Source organism: Leptosomus discolor, chromosome 6 (genome assembly GCF_034619465.1).
Source record: "Leptosomus discolor isolate bLepDis1 chromosome 6, bLepDis1.hap2, whole genome shotgun sequence".
In the NCBI taxonomy this organism is placed as follows: Eukaryota; Metazoa; Chordata; class Aves; order Leptosomiformes; family Leptosomidae; genus Leptosomus; species Leptosomus discolor.
The window spans coordinates 8,974,677-8,999,523 of NC_141396.1; the positions used below are offsets into that span (position 1 = coordinate 8,974,677).

Consider the following 24,847-nt stretch of genomic DNA (forward strand, 5'->3'; position numbering starts at 1 on the left):
GAAAAAATGATGACAAAAGTCTTTTTAATGTACAAAGAAAATAAGTCTCATATCTAAGTTAATGTTTTTAAATTAATATTTCAAAAGTTTCCTATGAGATCACATATATTGTTATTCTAAGAGCTGTTTTTCTGACATACTATTTACTATCTTTTTATTGGCAAATAGAGCATATTTTTATTGATATGTTATAAAGCAAGCACAACTCTAAAATAAAAATAATTGAACAATTATTTTTCTAAAACCATGACTTCAAATAGTAATTATTGTCACAACAATTGATTTCTCTCATTGTACTTGACAAGAACATTGTGTTCATGATTATGATGTGGTAGGTTCAGCCATCCTTTCTTGTGTTAACTAATACACACTTGACAAGCAGCTCCAAAGATTTCAACAGGATTATCTGACGTACAAAGCACTGTAAACATAATATTAGGAGTCTGATACATATGAGAGCAGTATAATTTTTTTTTGCTTGTTTTTAACGATTAATCAAATTGCTTTGAATCACACAGTTTTACAAACTGCTGTAAGAAGGAATATTTCAACAATTAGCAATTCTGCATGATTCTGGGAATGAAGTGTTACAGTTCCAAACTAAAATGCGTAAAGACTTAGAGGAAAGTATTCTTGGTTAGTGATAGAGTAGGCTATGCAGCTTCCACTCCATGGTAATGCAGTGTGTGGGGTCAGGTAAATACAGCTTGGCTGACGCTGGGGAGCCACGACACATCAGCCAGGAGTGCTTGTTTTCTAGTCTAAGAGAGCTCTAGCAGCCATAGACAGTGAAAGACCATGCCTGCTAAGCCAGCATCACCATTTAGGTGAATCAGGCATGTCCTTCTCTTGTTCTTGCTAGTTATGAGAAATACTACCAGCACCAGCAGCTCCATGCACTGGCTGCATCCCATACTCCATTTTCTGGAACTGATCAATTCATAGATGATGAGTATGATCATCTTTTCCTCTTCAGCTACAAATTTTACTGCTGCATATATTTAAATATGGCAGTTTTTTTTTCCATCAGCTTAGATCTATGTCCCATTCTTAGTCAGATTGTTCCTGCCACTACTGTTTTAACAAAGCAATAGCTCCTGAGATCGAACTTTTCCCCACAAAATAAAGAAATCCAATGGAAATTTAATTCAACTGTGACCCTTCTAATCCAAAAGCCATACTAAGGGTTCAAGACCTTGGTTCTTGCTTTCCAAACTGTAAAGTGAAAGAAATGCCTGAATATGAAGTAAATTATCTAGAATGGTATTTAAAACTTCAAGTGTTACCAAAAATCATTTAAATGCAAATTTGTATTTATTTATTTGTGTCTCAAATGGAATTCACACAAGTTAAGCAACACCTTTCAAGTTCTTTTGAAACTAATTACATGGATAATTATTCTTATTCAGATGACAGTGATTAAAACACTATTTTTGGATGCAGTTCTGAAAAACTATCGGTTCCTATAAATAAATCTTGCATGAAGCGTCTCATGAAAGTCATATAATTGCCCCTAAAGTTCACTTCTCACATGTCTACAACTATCAACGTTACAAAAAGCAGAACAGTTAAAAAGAAATATACATAGACTTCTACTAACCTGGTCCTCCCAGGCAGAACCCTATGTTTTGTAAGAATGCAAAGTAAAGAATATCCACATTAGATTTGTTTTACTGTGTCATGGTTGATTAACAGGAACAGCATCTGCACAGAGATGCAGTTCATAAAATTACTGACCAAGGCTTTAAAAGAAGATTTACAAACATTAGAAAGGCATAATGGAAATACTTTAGCTCATGGATTAAAAAATACATTCACACAGGGAGAGTCAACTGAAAGTATTTTTCTTTAATATATGCAAAACTTCTTCAAGATGGCAATTTTTCTGCAGTTCACACAGCAAAGTAATTGCCATGAACAGCTCCGCAGGTATAGAAAACACTAACACATAGTTATTCTAAGGTGAAAAAAGGCTGACAGTATATACAATAGAGATCAGAATTTAGAATAACTCAACCGTTAAATGGTATAAGCTTTTCTATTTATTTGAGTATTTAACATATATTTCAAAAAAAAAAAAAAAAAAGGAAAACAAAAAGAATAGGTTTCAGTGGTTCCAAATTCCTGCATTTCAACATAGTGTTCTTCAACGCCAGTCTAACAGCTACCAAGTGTCACCAGCGCAGACTCAAGTTATACCTCAAGGAAACATCAAACGTTTGTGAAGATTTCTACCTCGTATCAGAGCAGTTCTTATAAATGAGAGAATCGGAGGCCACATCTAAAGAATTTTCTATTCCTGGTGTAGGAAAATACTACAATTCTTACTTTCATAATATCTGTCCCTTAGAATCACACACAAACTGAATATTTCTGTCTGGAAAGAAATGTAACTGATATTTATTCTCACTTCTAATAAAATAAAAGGCAGAAAAAAGACTGAGCTGGAGCCATAGACAGAGCACTTGGGCTGTTGAGTAAAAATTCAGTTCAGAAAGTATGTCACCACATTCTCTTTCTCTGGAAGATGAGACATTGATCATTGATGATCCCAAGCTTTATAAATGAAATATTTTCAGAGACAATGGGCTAGAGGGGGACCCTACTCCCATGTAAATAAATCCCTGTTTTTCTGTACGTTAGAATCAGAGAGATTAGATGTTTTTATGACAGAAATACAAGTGTGGCAGATCAGTGTAACAGATCTTTCTACAGACTTTCATCTCTCACAGAGTAGATGGATACAGAGATGAAAATTTGTATTTATCTTAAAGGACTATTATTGACTATGGCAGGAAGATTGAAAAGGAATTCTTCAGAAAGGACCTTACTCCCTGGTCTTGGAAAAAAAAAAAAACAACCTGGAAAACTCAGGTTTATTGTAACTTATTTGAAAAAAGAGAGCCCTAAAATCTCAAGACACTATCTAGCTTTAAAGATATCACATAACTGCATCACTACACTGGCCAGTGCAGGAGGGACACTGGGACACAAGCAAAAATTCTTAAGTGATTTTTTTTTTTTTTAAAAAAAAAAGGCAGATATTGCTTGAATCTCAGAACTTGACATAACATTTTTGAGACAGCAGTACTCAGGTGGGTGTGGAATTTCATATACAGTAGCAGTATCTGATCCAAACATAATTTCTTTTAGCATATGACCTGTGTTACAGCTATATCTTAGAAAGTATTCAAAGTACAGCCCCTTTAAGAAATCACCTCCCACATGGCTGCATGCTCAATATTCTGAAATCTCAAATCAAACAATTTATTCCATCTCCACAAAGGTAGCACTAGCTTTTAGGTGCTTCCTGAACAATTTTAACCTGAAATGATACCATTGATCCACTGCAACTGGATTGTGTGCATAGTTTGTACTTTTTTTCTTTCCTTTTTTGAGGAATTCTCATTAATCAACCATCAGACCATCTCTAGCTGCCCAGCCAAACAACCACCAAAAGGTAAGGAAGGACATGTGTGATCCAAGCTCACTATCACTTCCACAACATGAGTGTGAATTATCCCTATGACACACTTTCCAAAGTATCCAAGAAGTCTGCACCACAGCCACCTGGACCACTTATCTATGTACACTCTGACTCCGCTCAAAAAAGAACTTAAGCAAATCTGTGTGAAATGTATGTGAATATATATTTCATATATATAAAATATAGAATAAAATTATGTAGGTATTATGGGAGAAGAACAGAGTCATAAAGTGTGATTGTTGTACTGCCTAAATAACTAGCAATATAAATAACAACAACAAAAATCTAAGAAAAGTGTATGAGCTGCCTCTACTTAAGTACTTCTACCCAGAAGGCCTATACTGAATGGGGCAGCACAGTGTCCGTGGTAGGTATTCATGGGCTGATTCACCCAAACACTGACAGCTAGTAGCACAGTGCGTGCCTGTTATACAACAAATTATAAACTAAGGATTAGCTGCACAGGCTGAGATGCTCCAGCTGTTTTGCATGTAAGTGTAACTTGGTCTGGAAGCAACAGAGATTTATTATAGTAAAAGACGCTTGTTGCCTTTAGGTGGCCCATTGGCCACAGTAAAAGTTTTTGATGTAGCAGCCTTTCTGTTTTGAGGCTGATTTTGGCAGTGGAGATGTGTAGCGCTGCAGAGGAGCCAAAATAAAGGTCATGGGCAAATTACAGCGGTTCCCCTGTGCCATGGAGCTTTCTGACTGGACCACTGGATGTTGCAGCACAGAACATTTGGACTGCTCTACTGGAGTTAAAAGAAATACATGAAAGGCAAATGAGCCTTAAAAAACACCAATATACTGCCAAAAGCATGCTGTAAGAAGTCTCTAGAGGAGCACATTTAAAACTACTATTAAAAATTAACCAAAATAATTTTGTTGAGTATGAAGAGCAGAATTAAGTAAAAATAATAAACTAAACTTCATTAACGGTATTAGTAAAGCTTCACAATTTAAGCTCTGAATGCATAACTGAAAACAGAGAGGTTAAAGTATCAGTGGTATCTACTGCATTTTATATAGATTATATTTTAAAGTAAGCAGCATCAATGAAATATAACATAAAACATATTAGTTTATTAGTAAGAACAGCTACCACATCGGTGTAAAATTGTTTATCAAAATATATTGAATGTAGAAAACCAACTTAATCTTTCATCTCCTGAGGCATAAACTCCAACTCCTATAATAGTTCAAAATCAACTCTGACAACTACCCCTACAAAGCCTGGGTTTATTGGTCTTTGCTGTGCAATGAAACATCAAAATACTTCCTGAAGGTAAGGAAGAATGAAATGTGTTTGAGCAGAGAATTTGTTATTTGCAGGAAAATGATTATGAAAAAATAGTAATTTTTTCCATTATGTACTTGTGTCAAAATGTTATAGAGAACATGGGGGAGGGTAAATAACTTTATTAAATAAAATCTGATAAATAAAATAATTATTTTAAAGTAACTACATATTGTATAAATGCATACTTATATATTTTATCTTTATATTTTCCTACATTCATAATTCATGTATATATACATAAAACTGTCTTTTCATATTAAATATACCACAAGCCATACCAGACGCTACTATAGTAATGTATGAATGAGCGGTCAATTACGTGAATAGTCTTTATATACAATTAAAAAGGGAAAAATGGATATAGCATACATCAGGACACTATCCGAAGACAACATTCTCATTTCATTCTGCCAATACAATGTCAAACAAAAGTGAACTATTTAAAAAGAGTCTGAAATATATTACGCAATAAAGGTCTAGATGTGAACTTTAACTCTCGGCAGTTCTTCTTTTCACCTCTCTGAAGCAGCGAATAAAGAAGATTTACAATCAAAGGGGCTTAATCTAACATAAACTGAAATTAATCTCCATAGAATAAATAGAACATCACACTCATAAAGTGTGATTATGTTTCTTTTACTCATGGAAAAGACTTCCATATTTCATATAATTTTATGGGTTTGCCCTTCATGGGTGAAATACTCTATATTTCTCTCAACAACTGATGTTGTAAATAAAAAACCCAGCTCTAAAAGAAAAAAATAAAATCTCTGTACATTCAATTGGAAAATTATGAAATACAGAATTTAATATTTTTTGCAGTAACTTTCAAGAAGAACTAGAAATTGAATATACTGTTTCTATTTCAAAGTAGTTGTGCTTTCACTCCAGCTTTTTTGCAATGATTTTGCTGATTTAAGATTTAAAAGTAAGCAGGGGAAAACAAAACGAACCAAAACCAACCTCATTTATTCTAATCATGGTCAATTAGTGAATTTGGGGAAGAAGGACTGCCAACCAATGCCACGTTTCAGCAGCCTTCCAAACCAAAAGATCCACATTATTTCAAGAACTTTTTTCTTCTTTCCCTTTATCACTGCACTGTTTCTCTAGTGCAGATATTATCCTTCAATAATAAATCACAGAAATATAAGACATGTAAACAGTCACAAAGCCACATCAGCATTGTTTAGCATATTAGACTCAAATACAATCAAGAATTTTAATATATTGCTAAAGGACTTTTCCTTCATTATGTAACATTTCAAACAGATTTTTCAAAGAGGTGAATATATTTGAAGCGGTAGGTGTAAAAAAAAGTCCTAAGTCTTCTTATTAAGATCTCGATTAACACAAAATTTTCCTGAAAACAGAGTAAGGATTTCTAGATTTCCAAGTCAAAGAAGCATCATGGTTGCTCTGTAATTGTACTGTATAAAGAATAAAAGCCCCCTGACACCCCCCAACCTGATATTTAGAATTTCAACTGAAAAGACTCGAGACATGTAAGGAAAGAAATATAATTTTGAAACTGTACAGCTTTTTCCTAAAGTATCAGTAGAATTATTGAAAACACAGAAAAAATCATGATATAGAACATAATTGGGCGACATATGCAGATTAAATTCAGATTTAGAAATATATGTATACGATATAACTACTTTTTAATGTGTAATACTTAGTGCGCCTTTTGGAGTCCACAGCAGAGTTTCCATAATTTTGCTTCTTATTGACAAGATGTAGCCCTCCCCTGCACTGAACCCAAATAAACAACTTGAAAAAATCCAAAACCTTCCACACAAAATGCTTCATTGGGTACCAAGAATATTTTTATTAATATTCCATTTAAAAACTCACTAGGTGAATGCCTTTGAATTCAGATGTCTCTTCTCAAAAGTAATAATTAGTTTTAATACTTTAGTATCTATGAAATCCACAGCATAACACATAGTCTAGCACTCTCTTTTCTCTCTTTCTGTGATTTATTACAACTGAACACAAGGACTCTGAATATTCCTCTACTGCCATAAAGAGATTACTCATTTCTTCGATGTCACTCACTGCACAGCATGCCATACTGACTGTGTCTGCAGAGACAGGCTGGCAGAGTGCTTGAGAAAGCTGCTTGTCACTTGCTATAATGGACACATTATTGCCTAAAGGAAAATCCTAATTTTCTTTACTTCCTTTATTTTTTGTTGTTATTTTATTTCGTCAGCTTTCACCCCACTTCACCATATACTTACCTCTGGAGACAAACTTCTTAAGTTAACTCTGCATCTTGTACATATACCTTGTCATAAGACAGAATTGCTTCTCTTTTGAATTAAAATGACAAAAGCAACATTTCAAGTCCATTTATCACAGATGAAAACCTGTTCTAGTTCTTTTGTTTAAAGTACGGTGGACTGGAGTTTCATAACAAAATGACCAGGATTAAGCACTCTAGAAGACAAATAGCTGTGAGCGCCAACATTGTTTTAGTCTAAGAAAACAATTGACTAATCAGACTTAAGAAAACAGAAAATAAGATACAGGGAATCAAAACACAAACACAAGAGGAATTATCTATGATGCTTCTTAGGAAACAAAATACAATGCAGCTGTAAAAAGACACATCCCTGAAAGCAGAACATTACAGAACCGTCTCAGAGTGAGGCAGCTTGCAAAGTACTGAGTCGTCAAAAAAAAGACATACTTTCTTCAGGAGCCTTGGGAAGTATATATCATGTGCCACCTTCTGAGACCTCTGTGGCAAACACTACTACATAAGTGGCAGCTTAGATTCCAATGAGATTTTATTAAAGGAGTAAGTAGGGAAAAAAAGTTTTTTTGGAGTGCTAGGCTACAGCTCCATACAGAATGAAGAGTGCAATTTAAAATTTTCTTCCCCCACCCTGCTCTAAAAAAAAGACTTGGGAAAAAAAAGAAAATAAATCTTTCAAATCCTGTTCCTGTCACCCAAACCTTCATCCTACAACCCCCCTCTGCACTTAAACAACTCCAGAATTAATTTCTAGTTGTCACGAACTGAGCAGAAATTGGGATTAAGCACTTCACCAGGCACAACAAACAGCTCTCACTTACTGATACACACAGGAAATGAGAAGTTCAAAATTTTAAACACACCTGCTTGAGGGAAGGAAAGCCCAGACTCGCTGTATATCAAGCAAGTACATAGACCACCTTCAGATATCAAGCTGAGCAGCTATGTTGTACTTTGAGGAACAGTGTATGTTGAAATCAAAATACGGCAAGCACTAGTGCACCGAAATGCACTTCCAAAGGACTCAAAGGACAAACACAGACAAAAGAACAAGAACAAAATAATGAAAAACTGTTCTGTTCACCAAGGGATTGACTAATCTGATGTTTTGATCCAGTGGCACTGGGGAATCTCCTTTGCCTGCAGGACAATCACAAGTGGCTGTCTTCTCAGGCAATATGAATATACCAAACAACTCTACAGCGATGACAAAGTTTCCAGATGATTCAAATAGTGGAAGTCAAAGCTACATTCCACAATTCAAAATAAACATTTAAAACAAACAAACAAAAAAACCCACAAAAAACCCCAAACAAATCACAACTGAGACTGCCCACTGCAATATAGACATGCTTGTCTCAGTGGAAGTCAAACAACTATTTGCTTCTAAAGTGAGGTGAGAACTGTTTAATGCATCACTAAGTAAAAATCAATTTTATTCTAGCCCCAAATGTAAAATCCATTTTGCTAAGATAACTTGATTTTCATGTTACCAGAAATATCCTAATTTAGATTGATAAGACTTCTGCATTTTCTGAGAAACCAGCCATGGAGGACCTGATCTGATCCTGACACACTGCGTTTTGTCTTTCTTACAGTGATCAATATTTGATCTCATAAAGCTAAGCATATCAAAATCTAGCATTAATTTACCATCCTTTATTTTAATAAAAGCAAAATACAGGCAGACACACCAAAGGATGCCAGCAAAGAGAAGGAATTCCAAATTTACACCAGGAATGGCAGATCCAGGTACTGAAGCTCTTGGGAGCTCTGATACAACGCACTGAAATGCAGCCATGCACTCCCACTGCGTGAAAAGTGACTGAAGTGATTGTTCTTAGATTTTGGCACACAGTCTGGTTCTTCAGTATCTGCTGCAATTCCTATTGTAGCCCATGCTACTAGTCTTCATCCTAACCTAAATGCCTGTCCCTTCCTCTTGCAATAGACCCTACAGATATTTTCAATATTATTTTCTCTCACTCATAGTGCTCACAGAAAGATTTGTGAGAATGTACCCCTGATCCGTGACCATAATTTATTAAATGACCATAATTTTTCATAAAATTTCTTAAAGCACATACAAAAGAAGGATTTTCAAACTTTTAAAGCATTCGTATGTCTTAATGTCACCCTATTTATTACAAATGGGAAAGTCTGTAATTCATAATAGTAAGAGAGATGTTATAAATGTGACTAAAGCGTACCACTCCAGCCACTCATAAAATGAGCCAGCTGGCAGCTCCACCCCAAAAAGCGGAGCCAGAGGCAACGGAAGGAATCGTTGTGAGAGCATAAAAAGATGTATGCACAGATAGTGCCTGATTAGTTAGTGGTTGGTATTACGTATTTGAAACAGGCTTTAAAAAAAATAGTTCTGACAGTTGCAGTTGCATATCATTACCTATCACAAAAATACTACTAGCTAACTTTTGTCACCTGTATTGATTCCATGTTTGCCTGGTTTTTGATTGAGACAAAACTGCATTTCTTACCAGAACTCCTGCTTCAGATTCCTGATACAAATAGTTGTTCCAAGAAATGCATGAGTACTGTTATAAATTTTTAGCTATAATTTTATTCAAAAGCAGGTCTAGACATCAAGAGTTTCTTGGCTCTCAATTCTGGATATACTTAAATCATATACAATAAAAACTTACAAATATTGAACATTGTAAAATTTTATGCACAACAGAATACGATCTACAGAAAATGTGAATAATGTTTTCAGAAACTAAAGGTATTTCATATTCCATTATGACATGCCTAAAATGACCTGGCTACCTACTCAGCTAAAACAATATTCACGCAAGATTTGAAAACACTGAAAACTCATTTATGACTTAAGAGTTTAGAAAAAAAAGCCAAGATTTAGTTTATTGCATCTTTTACTGGTCAGGCTAATACAGAAATAGACTTTTTTTTTTTGATGTGCGGACTGTATTTCTTCACTATAAGAAGGAAGATCATTCACATTTACTGCCTGTGAACTTTTCTAATGAGATCTGTTTCAAAGCAGGTAGAAAAAGTCACACACTTCTCAGTTTGTATGACGGCTAAAAATCTTCAAGGCACGAGCTAAAAAGTATTGACTAAAGCAACACAGATGCCACAGTTTCTACAAGACTGTCACTATTACATATCTGATTGCATTTCTGCTCTTCGAGAAAAGGTCACTGAACCAGTAGATACACTGAAAAGGCTGCCCTGCCATGAATTTTTGTACCTTGCTTGGATTACTGCAATGCACTACTCACAGCATTTCCCGATTCCCTTATGTATTTCTGCAACTAGGTTCCTGAGGTTGATCATTAACGTTATGCTGCAGATAGCTGCAAGCCTTTCTTGATCTGAGTGCCAGCTGAAACCTTGGTTATACAATTAGACTGGGGCTGAGTCAAAGGCAGTGGTAGGATAGCTGCCGGCTGTCCTATAACCTTTCTCTCTGCAAGGCGGATTACATTGGCCTTGGCTTCCAATTAGCCTACTCTTCAGGCAGATCCTGTTTCATCAGGATCACTGTGAATTTGCACTTACCCAGAACAAACTGTATCGGATACACCATCACACCAGAACAGCTAATACAATATATCTATAAAGATTACTTCACTATCAAAGTGCCTATAGTTCACCTTTTCTAAGCCTGAATTAGGGCACAGAGCAGAAACAAACTGCTTTTAATCTACCTCTGCGATTTGTCACAGGGTCCCTCTGTTCTATCTTACTTGGAAAGACTTTGATTTCTTCTATAGGAGTTTGCTGGTTTAAGGTTTGCATGAGCATCATAATTTTTCAGATCTTGCTGGCTTCCCAGAACAAAAAAAAACCCACAACAAAACCAAATGAATAAACAAACAAAAAAAACCCAACAAAAAACCCCACAACAACCAAAAAACCCACCACAACAAGCAAACATCAAAACCCCGAAGTACCACAAGACTGACCTTTAGGCAACCAGCATTTTACTGCTCTCTTTGTGGTATATGAGGAGAAACGGGATGCTTTGCATCAGCTACTAAACCACTCTCCATTAGCTAATACACTGGGTATAGAAGACTTCAGGGTCTGTTCATTTCTGCCTCCTTTTTGGTGACAGCAATTAACAGAAGTTGGCCTGTTTACAGCATTTAAGAGTCTGAATCTTCAAGTACCGTTCCTCAGAGCACGGTGATTAAAGCAAAGGAAAGAGCAAACTTGTGAAATAAAGGCATGGCAGTTCTACAAACACAGAAAGTCTGATGAACATACTTGTCTGTCACTGTTCACATTTTGCATACACTTCATGCTTACTGGGGAATATCTTCACAGCAAGACTTCAAAGCACCGTAACTAATCCATGTTTCTTCAAGTTTGTGACATTTTGTAAGTCAGCTGAACTTTTAAGAAGTCTTTTGTGGAGTTTTGTTCAGATCCTAGAACAGTTGTCCACCTGCAGTTGAACCCAATTCCAGCGTTGCTGTCACAACCAAATCTCATGCCTCACCTACTGCCTTTCACAATTCATCTCTAACTCAAGAAAGCACCAGTAGCGATTTGGGGTGCTTTATTAAAAATAACAAGCTATTGAGCAATACCATCATCTTTAATAATTCTTTAAAAGAAAGAGTTTACAAAAGATTCACACACATCAATTACTAGTTTAAATCACTATAGCTTGTTTCTCTTAATCAGTGTAACATACGGTACATATCTAGCTGATCTTTATGAAGTAAGTGTGAAGACTGTACCACTGAATATATGAAAGATGCCAGCAGCTGCCTGTAGTTATAGGGCAACGGCCAGGATCCTCAACTGATGCAAATTAGAGAACACAGTTTGAAGGCTTCCTTGCAGGCATTTCTTAAGATTAAGCAGCTGATTAAGATAATGGTTTGATGGAAAAGAATCAGCACGATTTCAGTCAGAAGACAGAAAAAAGCAATTTACCTGAAGAAGGTGACAAAGAACTGCACCAGATCCATGATAGTATTGTGCTGTGAGAAGGCAATCTGGAAATAAAATAGAAGTAAATTACAACATTTTCAGAGTCAACAGCTCTTTTTAGGCTAGGGCTTTATGGCTCCACGGATGATTAGTTTCAAGTGTAATTTCAATCTAGTGTGCACACACCTGCATTTATCATAAAGTGAGATAAGCACCTAACTCCCATGTCTTTGCCTGTGTCAAAACAAAAACAATGGAATGTAGTCTTTCTATTGAAGTAAAGTTAATAGAATTATCCATGTAAAATTTGCTTGATATAAACAATGAAAGCAGCATGCAAAACATTAAGAAATCATATCGATATAAATTGTTTTCTTTATAATCAACTGTTTTAACTACCACCATTTTCCAATTTCATAACACTGAAACAAGTTTTTTGAAATTACAAAAGCCACCTTGTGCTTAAAATTAATACATTTTTAATATTTTAATTGCATAATACTAAAGTTAATGCATATGTTAATTAAAAAAACCCAACAGATAAATCTGGTGCATAATAAAACAAACTGTTTCAAAGCAAATTACTTCAAAGACAAAGTAAGAAATATTCTTTTAGGCTACACTTTTACAGCCTCACCAGAACATGCATTAGTTCAACTCCATACTGTAATTTTTCACAAAGATTTAATAATTATCTCTAAGACGACATATACACAGATGCACATTCACACTTGCATGCAATAGAGCCTATAATTATTATAATTACTTTTTGCTAATGTTAAGAACAGTCCTTCATATTTAAGTTACAGCTACAAATAGCCTTAAGTCCCTGTCTTGTTCAGCTTTTCATAGTGTGTAATTATCAAACTGAAGATATACAGAATCTTCTACTCTGAATTGCATGAAGTGTTTATAGAACTGTATTCCCAGCTGGTTCAAATAACTGCTGGTTTTGGACATCTTTGTGCATTACACCAAATTACTCTGATTCCCTTTGACAGCTGACTTGTGAACTTCTGAAACTATAACTCACAATTCTTAATTTTTTTTTTTTAATTTATTTAAGACAAAGCTATAATGTAAACTTTAGTACTATAATGGTGTAACTGTGCCTTGTGCCAGCTAAATGCTGCCAACCATAGGTCAGATTACTTAAAAGCCTAAGGAAGGAAGAGCATGTAAACTGCATCATTCCAGGAATAAGCATAGGGTGCACCATCTTGCAAACACACCTCTAAAATGTAATTTCTCCTTTCTTTTCACTAATAATACACAACTTCAAGCAGGGCAAACAATTCTAGAAGCTCTGGAATTCAGCACAGAAAGCAGATTTTCAAATTTCTCAGCCAAAATTATCAGGAAAGATACTTGATAAATTAATCAGAATATAATCTAGTGTACTAAACTCCTTGAGCGCAATTATGTAACTCCCCTCTGGAGAAGAAATCTAAATGTGCCAAGCTTAAGTAACCTCTGCTGTGTTTGGATCAGTGCAAAACCTGCATTCTAGGCCGGGAGCCTGTGGAAAGACAAGAAGCCAAAAACCACATGGGAACGAAGCAGGAGAGCGAACAAAAACTGTCTCACTACTCAAGTTTAATCTACAAGTGTTTTCACATTTGTCCAACACAGGTAGAAATTTTAAGTCCTCAAAGTTCAACTTAGGTTACTGTCATGACGAATACTGTACCAAAATGACAAGAAATTAGGGAGTCAAAATATGAAAAAGTTGAAGAGACATTACAGAGTTGACAAAATTGACAAAGTATCTGTTAATGCCCTTGTAACGTTTATTTTACACAAAAAAGATAAAATCTGAGAAAAGACCTGAAGATTTCTTTGGCCCAATATAAAGTGCATCGCAAGCATAAACATTGTTTAAGAACACATATGAAAAACAAAAAGCTTTCTATAGTCACTCTGTATTTTAAACGCAGGCTGGATTCCCTTTTAATAATGTTTAGCATTCAAATAAACTGCTGGCTTACCCAGAATGTTTTTTTACAAGTATCATATTCAGGAGATGAACACGAAGAGAAAAAAAACATGCCAGTTTCAGGAGAGTTCACCTTTTGTGACCTGTTAAAAAGCTGTTTATTGAAGGAGCATTTATATTCTGCATTACTTCCATTATTTTCATTCAAGGTGTCAGCATTCATAAACAGCATCTGTTAGTCTAGAAACGACTACAGTCAAGGGAAAGTCCTGAAATCAAAAACTGCAATCTGATCACAATCTACCAGAAAACTTTTACCTCAAATTTTTCTAAGAAACTGTAGTGTTTTTATTTGTCTTTTTCAACACACAGCAAATATGAAGTAAGCAGATTTACAACACTTTAATTATTTTCTATGCATATCAATGATCAAATGATTTGCATATCCCTAAGCTCAAGACAGGATAAATTGTTTTTGCACAAAACCAGACACAAACAAAATTATTTTACATCTTCCAACTTCTATTACTCAAATCATCTACTTAAGACAGCTGAGATGTTCTTTTGCTGGAGTTCATGTTTGCAAACCTATGGAAAAACTTCTGTCCTCAAAACTTACTTGTTTGGTTGTATGGCATGTTCTCGAAAGTTCTCATACTTCAGAGCAAAACCACAGTAAGATATAAAGTTCCATCCCAGAAGTAATTTCAGTTTTTAATCAAACATTATCTTCTAATGATTACATTACAGTTTATGTTTAAAAGATGAACTACAGTATTTTCTGGAGAAATAGTACCATGCATCTTAGACTAATTTCAACACAGAATATTAACAAAAAGAATACATACTTTAATTATAAGTAGATCACAAAGGAGCGAGTAAATGTTGTGAATCTAACCTTGACACAAAGAACCATAATACAATTGAAAAGGGTTATTTCCATGGGATTTTCATCTAAATACGAATGTTATTGCCTTTTTTTCTTGTGCTTACACAGACAAATGACAAGTCAAGGAAAATTCTCTCAACCCCAGGTTTTCACTTTGGACTTAAAGATACTCTAGATTAATATATCTTTTGTTAATTTATATCATGCCTGAGTAGCCCTCAGTTTCACCAAAATGTCTAACAAGCCTATGGATCCCACTATCTCTGTCTTCTCTTATAAATGAAGATCAAGATAATCTCCATTATTTCCTATGGAATAGAATGGAAAATAATTTTCGATCGCAAAGCATAGCCTCTGCAAGTCACTACAGAACTTCCAGCATAAAACTATTTCCCTTGAAGAAAGAGGAACTATAAAACCTCTGCTTTACACTGAAACAGCTTAACACTGAAAAATGGAAGGAAGATTACTTACAGTACTATAAAACTTTACTCAAAATACAATTTCAGGTGCAGATGCTAATTCTTTCATTCACCAGCATTAGATTTCTAAAAGAGAAGTTACGACTAACACCAATACAGCAGCTACAGATATGGCTATAGATGCAGACATATTTCAGTAACTGTCTGCAATATATGCGTCCCTTCAAAGGCAGGCTTAGACAGATATCTGTCATAAACGTTATCAAATAGTTTTCTCACCTTTACAGAAACCACTAGAAAACTTAGCAACTACAACAGTTGAAGTTCTTTTCCCTGGTTGGCTAGGGTTAAAAGCTTTCAGTGACTTTATGATCCAATAATGTTACAGATAAATTTTTGTTTTGCAACATAAATAATGGCAGGTTTTGCAGAACTCTACAAAATGGATGTTTGTTTTTCTTAAATACTCTGCTATCAAAAGCAAATAAAAATAAATTAGTTAGAAAATTTAAGGTGAATCAGAGGTTATTCTCAAGACACCCAAAACTGCACCCCAAACAAAAAAGAACCATATTCTGAGGGCTTCAAGATATGCAACAAAATCTTTAGTCTGATTTCGTAACACTAATCAGTTTTATTTTCCTTAGAAACTTCTTACAGTATTGGAATATCCCTTGAATGCAACCAATGCCATTTGATTTGTAGCTGACCTAAAGTTTTGTCATTTGCTGATATAAAAAATACTAGCAGATGTTTATTAGATTATCAAGCTATACTGAATTTGCTGAAATAAAAACATCACAGGACTTAGAAATTCTTATCTTTGTACTCCAGTCAGGTGAAGTCTAATCTCAACACCCGGTTCACAGAAAAACCTAGAAGTTGGTTTGAGCGCTCCCTTAGCTTTTTGTGTTTTAAAAATAAATTAAAAAAATAATTGAGAGACACCACCATCAAGAATGAAAGCTGTCCTATGATTAGAGGATCTCTACTTTGCGCAACGTGTCAGAAGATGAATTTTTGTGGGGTACTTTGGAACATGCTAATGGTGGTGGAACTCCAGCTATGAGGATCTATAACAAGAAAAGTCATATCCATCAATGATTTTTTTCCACAAGATGAAAATGAGTCAAGTTCTTAAGCACGCAAGCTCTTTTTGATGCACAGAACCGAGGGTTTCAAACCAAAACAGAAGTTGGAAAGATTGCTTCTTTTCATATATTAGATCATATAATGTATCTTTCTTGTGTAGTTTTCCTTGTGTGGAGTAGAGGGGATAAGTGAGAGAGGAAGAAAAGTTGATAAGGTAGGCAAGTTGTACGGAAAAAGAGAGATAGATGGTTTATAATCTGTGAATATGAAGAGATAAGCGTGTGCAAGGAAACTATAACGTGACATAAAACTGATGCTTCTGCTAAAGCCAAGGCTTTTTGTATCCTAGACTCAAGGTTCATCTTGTGAAGGAATTGTGAGGAGCAGGACCTAGAGATAAAAACTGTAGTGACTGTTTTATGAAAAATGCTCTATAACTAAACTCTGAGCCATTGCTTTCAAGTTGGATTTAGCTTTGAAGTCTGAAGTTCCTGTACCAGACATGAAGGAGGACTCATGTGTCTGAAAGCTTGTCTAACTTTTCCACGTATCCAGCTGGCTTAATAAGAGACACAAACCTGTATCTACAAACCCCATCTTGCCATTTTAACCTTAGGAATAGTGTTATCAGAGATGCTTTTTCTATCAATATTTCTACTTGGATTTCTATCTGGATGAGCTAAAATATTAAAAAAAATAATTTTCATGTACAATCTTATAGTGTATTATATTTATATTCCATTAGATCAAAGTAATAACAATACACTGAATAAATGTAGATGCATTCTGAAAGCCACAGTCATAAAAATTCAAAGAAGATTGAAAAGATTCCAAAAGAAAATGTGTTATATATATGTTCCAGCTCACAGTCTTAAGAGATAGAAAGTTATATGAAGAAAAAGCTGATGGGTGATAAATGAACTATGGTGATTGCTCCAACAAGCATTACTGAAACATCTATCTTTTTTCTCTGCCATGTTCAAGTCTTTGAAAAAATATGTTTTTTAGAAAACAAACAAATGTAAAACCCTAAGAAAGCACTTAAGATCTTTGCATCACATGACCTAACTGGAAGACAGAGCATTGTGACTGCTGACAAATCTTTTATAGCAACAGAGCATTCAAAATGAGGTATCCAGCAGAATATGCCAGAAAGCACTGCATACAAGGATGCATTGCAACCAATATTTCAGCGTACAGTATTTCTTAATTTTTGATGTTTTAGTTACATGCATGATGTAGGAAATACACTTTACACTGAATAATGATGGATGGAATAGGTCTATTTTAATAGTAACAGATTTTGAACACAGGGATTTTTCCAACCTTCTCCAGGAACAGATTCCCCCCCCGCCGCACCCCCCCCCCCCCACTGCTCTAGATACTCCATTTCATGTTCACCTTGACTATCACAGGCAGCAATAATACAGCCCTACAGAACAATAGGTCAAGATCTGTTCCACCAAGAAAACGAGACAATCTTGAAAGCCTAACTTGGGGATCTTTCATATGGAAACAGTAAGTCTGGCCTCAGAATTCTGTCTTTTAGTTTGAAAAATGTAGGTGTTGAGAAGCTGTCTCTGCAATTCGAACAAAACCAATGTAGCAAAAGGAAAAAGAAAGAGAAAATTAGGCACAACAGGACTGCACTAAATCAAAATTCCACATTTGCAGTAAACATGAACCTAACCCATGAAACGGTTCATATATTAAAATAATGTACACAAAAAGCAATTTTAATCTATGCTCCATTTCATGACATTATCCACTAATGTAAGCTTCTATCTGCTCAGGCTCTCAGACAATGAACAAATACTTCCATTAATACAATTCTTTCACCTTCCCCTGTTAATAAATTAAGAACGAACAAATAAGAGAATCTAAAATAAATACACGGTAAAATGTTGGTAGGTGGTCTAATTATTAAACCTGGAAACATAATACAATAAGTCTAGACATAACCCAAACTGAACTGCCTGGACTGTATTGATTATGTATACTTAAACCCTGCAGAATTATTACTTCCCTCAGTATCATCAAAACTGTAACTGGATAAAACTATTATACACTCCCACACTGCTACTATGCATGTTTTGAAGCAGAAGAAATGCATATACACTGAACATAAATACTAACATATTTTGTCGTCCATCCTCTTTTATGCTTTTTTGAGGAACACTTTTCGACTGAGGCAACTTTAGACAACAAATTTCCAGCTGAAAAATACTGGTGTACATGGGCACATTTCTGTGTATAACATTTTTAATCATGGAAATGGAAAAGATCAAATACTGTGATAGTTTGGAAACACAATGTCAGAAAATTTAGACACGTAATAAATATCAAACATTTACTGTTTGTTGTTTGAAGTGTTTAGATATACTGTGCAGAAACATGACTGCAGACACCCGAGTATAAACTATTTTAAAGACATTATTATGTACTATATCATAGTTGGGTGGAAAAAACCCTATGGATATCTTTAAATTCAGTAAATACATGATTACTGAATAATCAGTAATTACATAACAAAAGATCAGTTACTCTGATTTTTTGCTTAAATATAACTACAATTACTTGGGGGTTTCTTGGAGAGGGTAAAAAATGGTAATGACTGTTCTGTCACATTGGACTTTGAATATGAAGAGTGACCTGCACCAGTGAAAGGTAAATGGTAGGAAACTGTTGTTCTCTTTAGCTTGGAGCAGAGGAGACTGAGGAGTGACTTCATAAATACGTAAAGGGCGAGTGTCAGAAGGATGGAGCCGGGCTCTTCTCGGTGGTGGCCAATGACAGGACAAGGGGCAACGGGTGCAAGCTGGAGCACAGGAGGTTCCACATTAACATAAGGAAAAACTTTTTCACTGTGAGGGTGACAGAGCACTGGAACAGGCTGCCCAGAGAGGTTGTGGAGTCTCCTTCTCTGGAGACATTCAAAACCCACCTGGATGCGTACCTGTGTGACCAACTCCAGGTGGTCCTGCTATGGAAGGGAGGTTGGACTAGATGATCTTTTGAGGTCCCTTCCAATCCCTAACATTCTGTGATTCTGTTTTCCCAACATAAATATTTAACAGGTAAAGCAAAAATGTATTTTCTTTTCCTTTGGAAAACAAAAATTCCAAGAGAACATGGTAAGAAAACGACAAGTTTACCAACAGTGAATCCAAATTACTTCTGTCTAGATTAGAGAAATATTAAACATCTTCACAAAGAGGCTAAAAGTGACACACATTTATTCTATATAGTGGCTTTCCTAGAAATTTTAAAGAACATTTATCTGAATTTTGCCAAGTGGAACCTGGCAAATTTCATCAAACATGTGAATCTAATCAAAATTAGTCAGCTAGTTAATACTAATCAGCAGAGATAGGAAGGCACTCCTAGGTGAGTGACTAAAATAGATGTGGGACTCTCAACATGGAATGAATTACCCTATGGAGCTGCCATTTCTCTCTGCAAACAATACAGGGAGTCTATTATTAGTTTAGACTATAGATCTAATGTCAAACAGAAAATAATTCATGTTAGATGAGATAAATTTCTCCCATACTTTCCAAGTACTGATTGGGTATTTCTGCAAAATAACGTAATGCTAAAATAGGAACAAGAATTATTTCTTCTTGCTGGGAAGAAGTGAACAGAGAAGTAGTATGGAACTAAGAGCCTGCTAGCAGAATCCTACTGCTTTCTACTGTGTTGATGCCAGTAAAGAATTTAGTCTAACGTTGACAAAACAGTCCTCCCAGATGATGAGAATTAGTGATAGCAAAATTTTCATACTGATTACATAAACAGAAAAAGAAAGATAACTTGAAGAATCAGACTTGGATCACAGCCTTCAGATCAAGATTTGATAAACAGCTTCCAGAGATTATCTCTGCATACTGAAGTCCTGTCTCTCATGATGGCATACATGAGATTATTCAAATACCCACCCCTTTCTTTCTCAAACAATGTAATAATTACAGGATATTATTACCACTATTCAGAGTCATGAGATGCTGAAAGACAATCTGGGTTTGTATTCAAGTGAGATGAATAACTTTCTTAAAGGTTTTTATAGCTGAATTTTTTCCTACCTTGCACTTGGCCTATTAAATTAAATATGCATACACCACTATTCTACTGCTTTATTTGATTTTGTGTGTGTGTACACATACGAACAAATGCATACCACACAGAGAAACCATCAGCTAATAAACTCTAAGATGTGAGGGAGAAAATCTGGGGCAGGGAAGTGTTATCTAACTTAGAGTTTAATTCAGTATGTAAAATATCTTCATAATGATTAATAAAGACATCATTAAGAAACTGAAATACTGAGTATTAAAGTCAATGAGAGAAAGAAAGAAAATTAAAAGGCATAGACAAGGGAGAAACGACATGTTTCAATACTAAAAAAATAAGCTGAAAAGTAATTGACCCAAAGACCTATAGTACCGGAAAGTTATTTCAGACATAAATCTTTGCAAGATTGAGTTCTACAAACTGAGAGTGAAACAGCAGATTTCTAGACAAGATCTTCCAGAACTCTGGTTTTTAAAAGTCTGGCTAGATTAAATGGACAGGCAGGAAAATTAAATACAGAAGTGAAGGGAATGGAGTCAAGGCATTTGTCAGGCAGAGTTGAATGACTAAATTCTACTACAAGGAGAAGCATTGCATGATGATATGGATTTGTTTGTCAAACTACATTAAGGAAAAGCCATTTCTGTCACTTGCTAGAATTGGATTTCTCTCTCTCTTCAGCTTTCTTGTTATGACTTCTTATGACATCTTACAATGACTTGATAAATTAAAGAGTCATCCATTAAGAACGCTGCACCTGTTATGGGGTGTGCTCTTATTTGTTAACATCACAGAGTCATAGAAACGTGGATCGGAAGAAACATCTCAAGCTCATGTTGTTCAACTTCCTACTCGAAGCCAGGCTACTGTCAACACCAAATCACGTCAACAGTGTCTCTTCCCAGACAAGTTCTGAAAAGCACCACGGATGCATATTCCTCAGGCATTCTGGGAAACTTGTTTCAATGCAGCATTGCTAACGTAATGACCTTTTTTCTAATGTTTAATCTGAATCTCCCAAGGTACAGCTTGTGACCACTTCCCCTGGTTTTACCACCTGCTATTACAGAGAATAATTTAGCTTCATGATCGCCGTAACTCCTCTGGCAAGTAATTGCAGCGTACTATTGGAGGTTCTTTGCTAGATTAAACAGACCAAGCTCCACAGCTTCAACCTAGCTTGTGTGCTTCAGGCCCCCAAAAACTTTGTGGCCCTTCTCCTGGACTCACTCAGCTTCTCAATACCCTTAATAAGGCCCCACACTCGGGTGTTGCCTGAACTGGAACGAAAGCGCACTGTTGGCTAATCAAGTTAATGTTAGATAACTCCACCATGATTAGGCGTTTGCACTTCTTGTCAGACTTCATGAAGTTTCTGTTGGCCCAATCCTCAAATTTCCTAAGGTCGTACTGAATCAATGCTCTACTGTTTGACATAAAAAACCCTCTCCCTCTTAACATCAAGCCATCTTGGTCTTCTGATAAACAAAACAAATTTAACATTGACATTTTTCAAAGTAAAATAGATTCTTGATCCTTTTCAGATCCTTGATGCATTTTTTTTTCATCTGCAGAAGCTGATAACAATAACAGTCACACTAAGGATAAAACAATGACAACGGCATGCTCATCTTCATCCCTCTCAAATTTCCACGGTCCTCTAACCTATAGTGCTACCCTTACAAATCATGTTCAAATAACCATGTGTTCAAGTCCCTTCCCGATTCACTCCTAGTCAAAAAACAATCTCCATTCTCACAAGGTAATTTAGATTTTTTTCCTGTCAAACCTAAATTAGCTCAAGCAGAAGCTGGAGATATTACATCTAAAGAGTGCGAGAAACTACCTGGGTGCTGTGCAGTAATACCTTCATTCTCATCTAGTGTAGTATGATTGATAGGCTTGCAAAACACCAGGAATCCTTGCCCATAATAGAGAATCCTGTTCAAACTGGCATACCACTATGGCTCTAGAATACCATAATGTCAAAACTGTAAATTATATTTATTACAAAAATAAACACAGGAAATCTCCAACTTTATACATGGTTTATGTTCTACACAAACCAGTTGGCCATACAGGTTATTTCACTCCTCAAAGTGCTGTACATTCCTGAGGAAAATTGGTTGAATAAAAACTATTGCATTAAGAAAATAGTAACATGACTCTCATTTAACATAGCAAAACTGAAGTGCTATCTCTTCTCAAAAGAGAGTCTAAAAGATACCTCCTCAAATGCGAGAGACCTATATGATGTTTTCATCAATGTCAAAATGGAATTAGTGGTGTAAGTTTAAATCTGCTGGTGCTGGCACACTACTACCATATTACTCTGTCAAACTGTGGCTAAGTTGAATAAACAATCTGGTTCTTCCACGATTCTTATATCCAGGAAAATGTCTAGCCACTACCACTAAACAGGTAATTTTTAAGTCACATTTCTGTTAATTATTGATGGGATGGTTATTTGAAATACGTATTTTATAGAACCCACACAGATTGTTAGAAGAAAAATTGCCTGGAGGATGAAGTCAGAATCACAGTCAGTGTTACTGTCAGGGTATATTTAACTTTATAACGTTGCCTGATGAATCTGAGAACATCTCACTGAGGTGAAAGGGTCACTTCACAGAAGTTATTGTAAGGTGCAGAGTGTGGCGCAAAAGCCTTTCACACATGAAGAGTCAAAAATATAATCTCTGAAATTCAAGAAAAACAAAGTTCTAGAACACATCAGTCAGCACCGCAAGACCTCAGCTCTTGCTAGTGAACCTCAGACACAGCACTGCAGAGCTAGAAAATCCACCAAGCTGCATCTTCTTGAGTTGGGCAAAAGTTCGTTAGGGCAGCTAAAGCAAGTATCTGTAATGCCTGACTTGCAAAAAGCCACTTCAACTACGCTTGAGGTGCCAATCCAAAACCAACTATTCACTGACCCTTGACTCAGGCAATCCTTCTGCAACATCATGTGCATCTACCACTGTCCTGCCATACAGCACATGGGGACCCAGACTTTTTCAACAAGAATAGGCCTCTCTGCTCCTGAGGTTGCACAATCCACAAAGGTTAGCACTGAAGCAAATAGTCTACATTTTTCAAATGGAAATACTCACAGACTGGGCAGAAGCAACCTGTGGAAAGTGCATGAGAATGAAAGGGGAAACAATTTTCTGGAACACAAACTGTCTCATAAAATGGCACACTTAGGTAGTCATTCCCATGTCTATTACAATATGATTACATTAATCCCCCCACTCGCTCCTTACAGCCTACAAGAGAAAGTAAAGTTTGGGCATAAGGCTGCAGACTTCTTAACTCTGTTAAGTCTGTATATTCAGCTCTTCCGAAACAAGCAAGGGGTATCGTGTGTTGTGGAAGGATACATGAGTGTCAGAATCTTATGCTTATTTAAACTTGTAGACAGTTAATAACCTTGTACTTGGCTCTACTGAAATGCACACTGTTCAAATGAGTTTAATTTACAAAGCTATTGAGACCACTTAGCATAACTGAACTTTTATTATTTATCAATATGTAATTTGCTGACTGTTGTGCATTATTAAACAAAATAAAATTCAAAAGTAATCAGACCAAATTAGAAAACAAGAAGAGCTTTTCAGGGGCAGCGAGCTCCCTTAAGAATGGTCATAGAGCAACTGTTTCTGGCTTTTCATCTTTAATGACTGGATTTCAGTTTTACTGGGAAGTAAGCAGACTAGAGTACAGAAGGAACATTACTCTGTATAAAAATCTGAACAGTGGTATTGTACCACACCAAACGTATTTAAAGAGTTAAAATGTTTGAAGGAATTCAAAGTGAAAATGTATGGAAATTTTTTCTATTTTTCAAGAGGTTAATAGCAGTCTTTCCACAAAATGTCACATTTAAACTGAAAACCAAAATACAATCTTATTTTGTGAAGAGTGAATTAGTTTTTTTGTGTAAGTGACAGCTCGCCAAAAAATGGACCCTGATTTTATATTATTTAAAAAAAAAAAATCAGATACCTATGCAAAGAGATACATCTACATTATACACTTAATCTGGCAAGCACAAACCTAACCGCCTGGAAAACATTATATTGCTCAAATTACCAATGTTTAGATTTCAATCCTTCACTCACCTAATACAAAATTGTAATTACTGATTACAGAAACTAGAAAAATAATCAATTTTGGACAGGTATTTCATATGAACTAGGGAACATATGAATTAAGGAATAATTAATTTCAGAACTGACTGATTATTTTTTCCTCCATTTTTAACGTAACTTTCTTTAGAGTAATTTTCTTTAGACACGGATTAGAAATGGGATTACTCAAAACAAGCCAAGTAAATATTAGTATTGCAGTACCTAGGAACTGAAATCAACTGAAGAAAGCTATTGTTTATTTCTTGAAGAGACTGATTTTTAAACACAATTGTTCTGATATACATATTGAGTGAGGATTACTTAG

The 24,847-nt window shown here is 35.5% G+C and overlaps 1 protein-coding gene across 1 annotated transcript in view; it reads right to left on the bottom strand.

Moving 5' to 3' along the window:
* The window catches only part of ATRNL1 (attractin like 1), a 531,929-nt gene that overhangs the window by 235,016 nt on the left and 272,066 nt on the right, over window positions 1-24,847 (bottom strand). Inside the window, exon 25 of the mRNA XM_086466503.1 lies at window positions 11,983-12,044. Coding sequence (XP_086322629.1) covers window positions 11,983-12,044 — 62 coding nt within the window. The remainder of the gene's footprint in view (window positions 1-11,982; window positions 12,045-24,847) is intronic.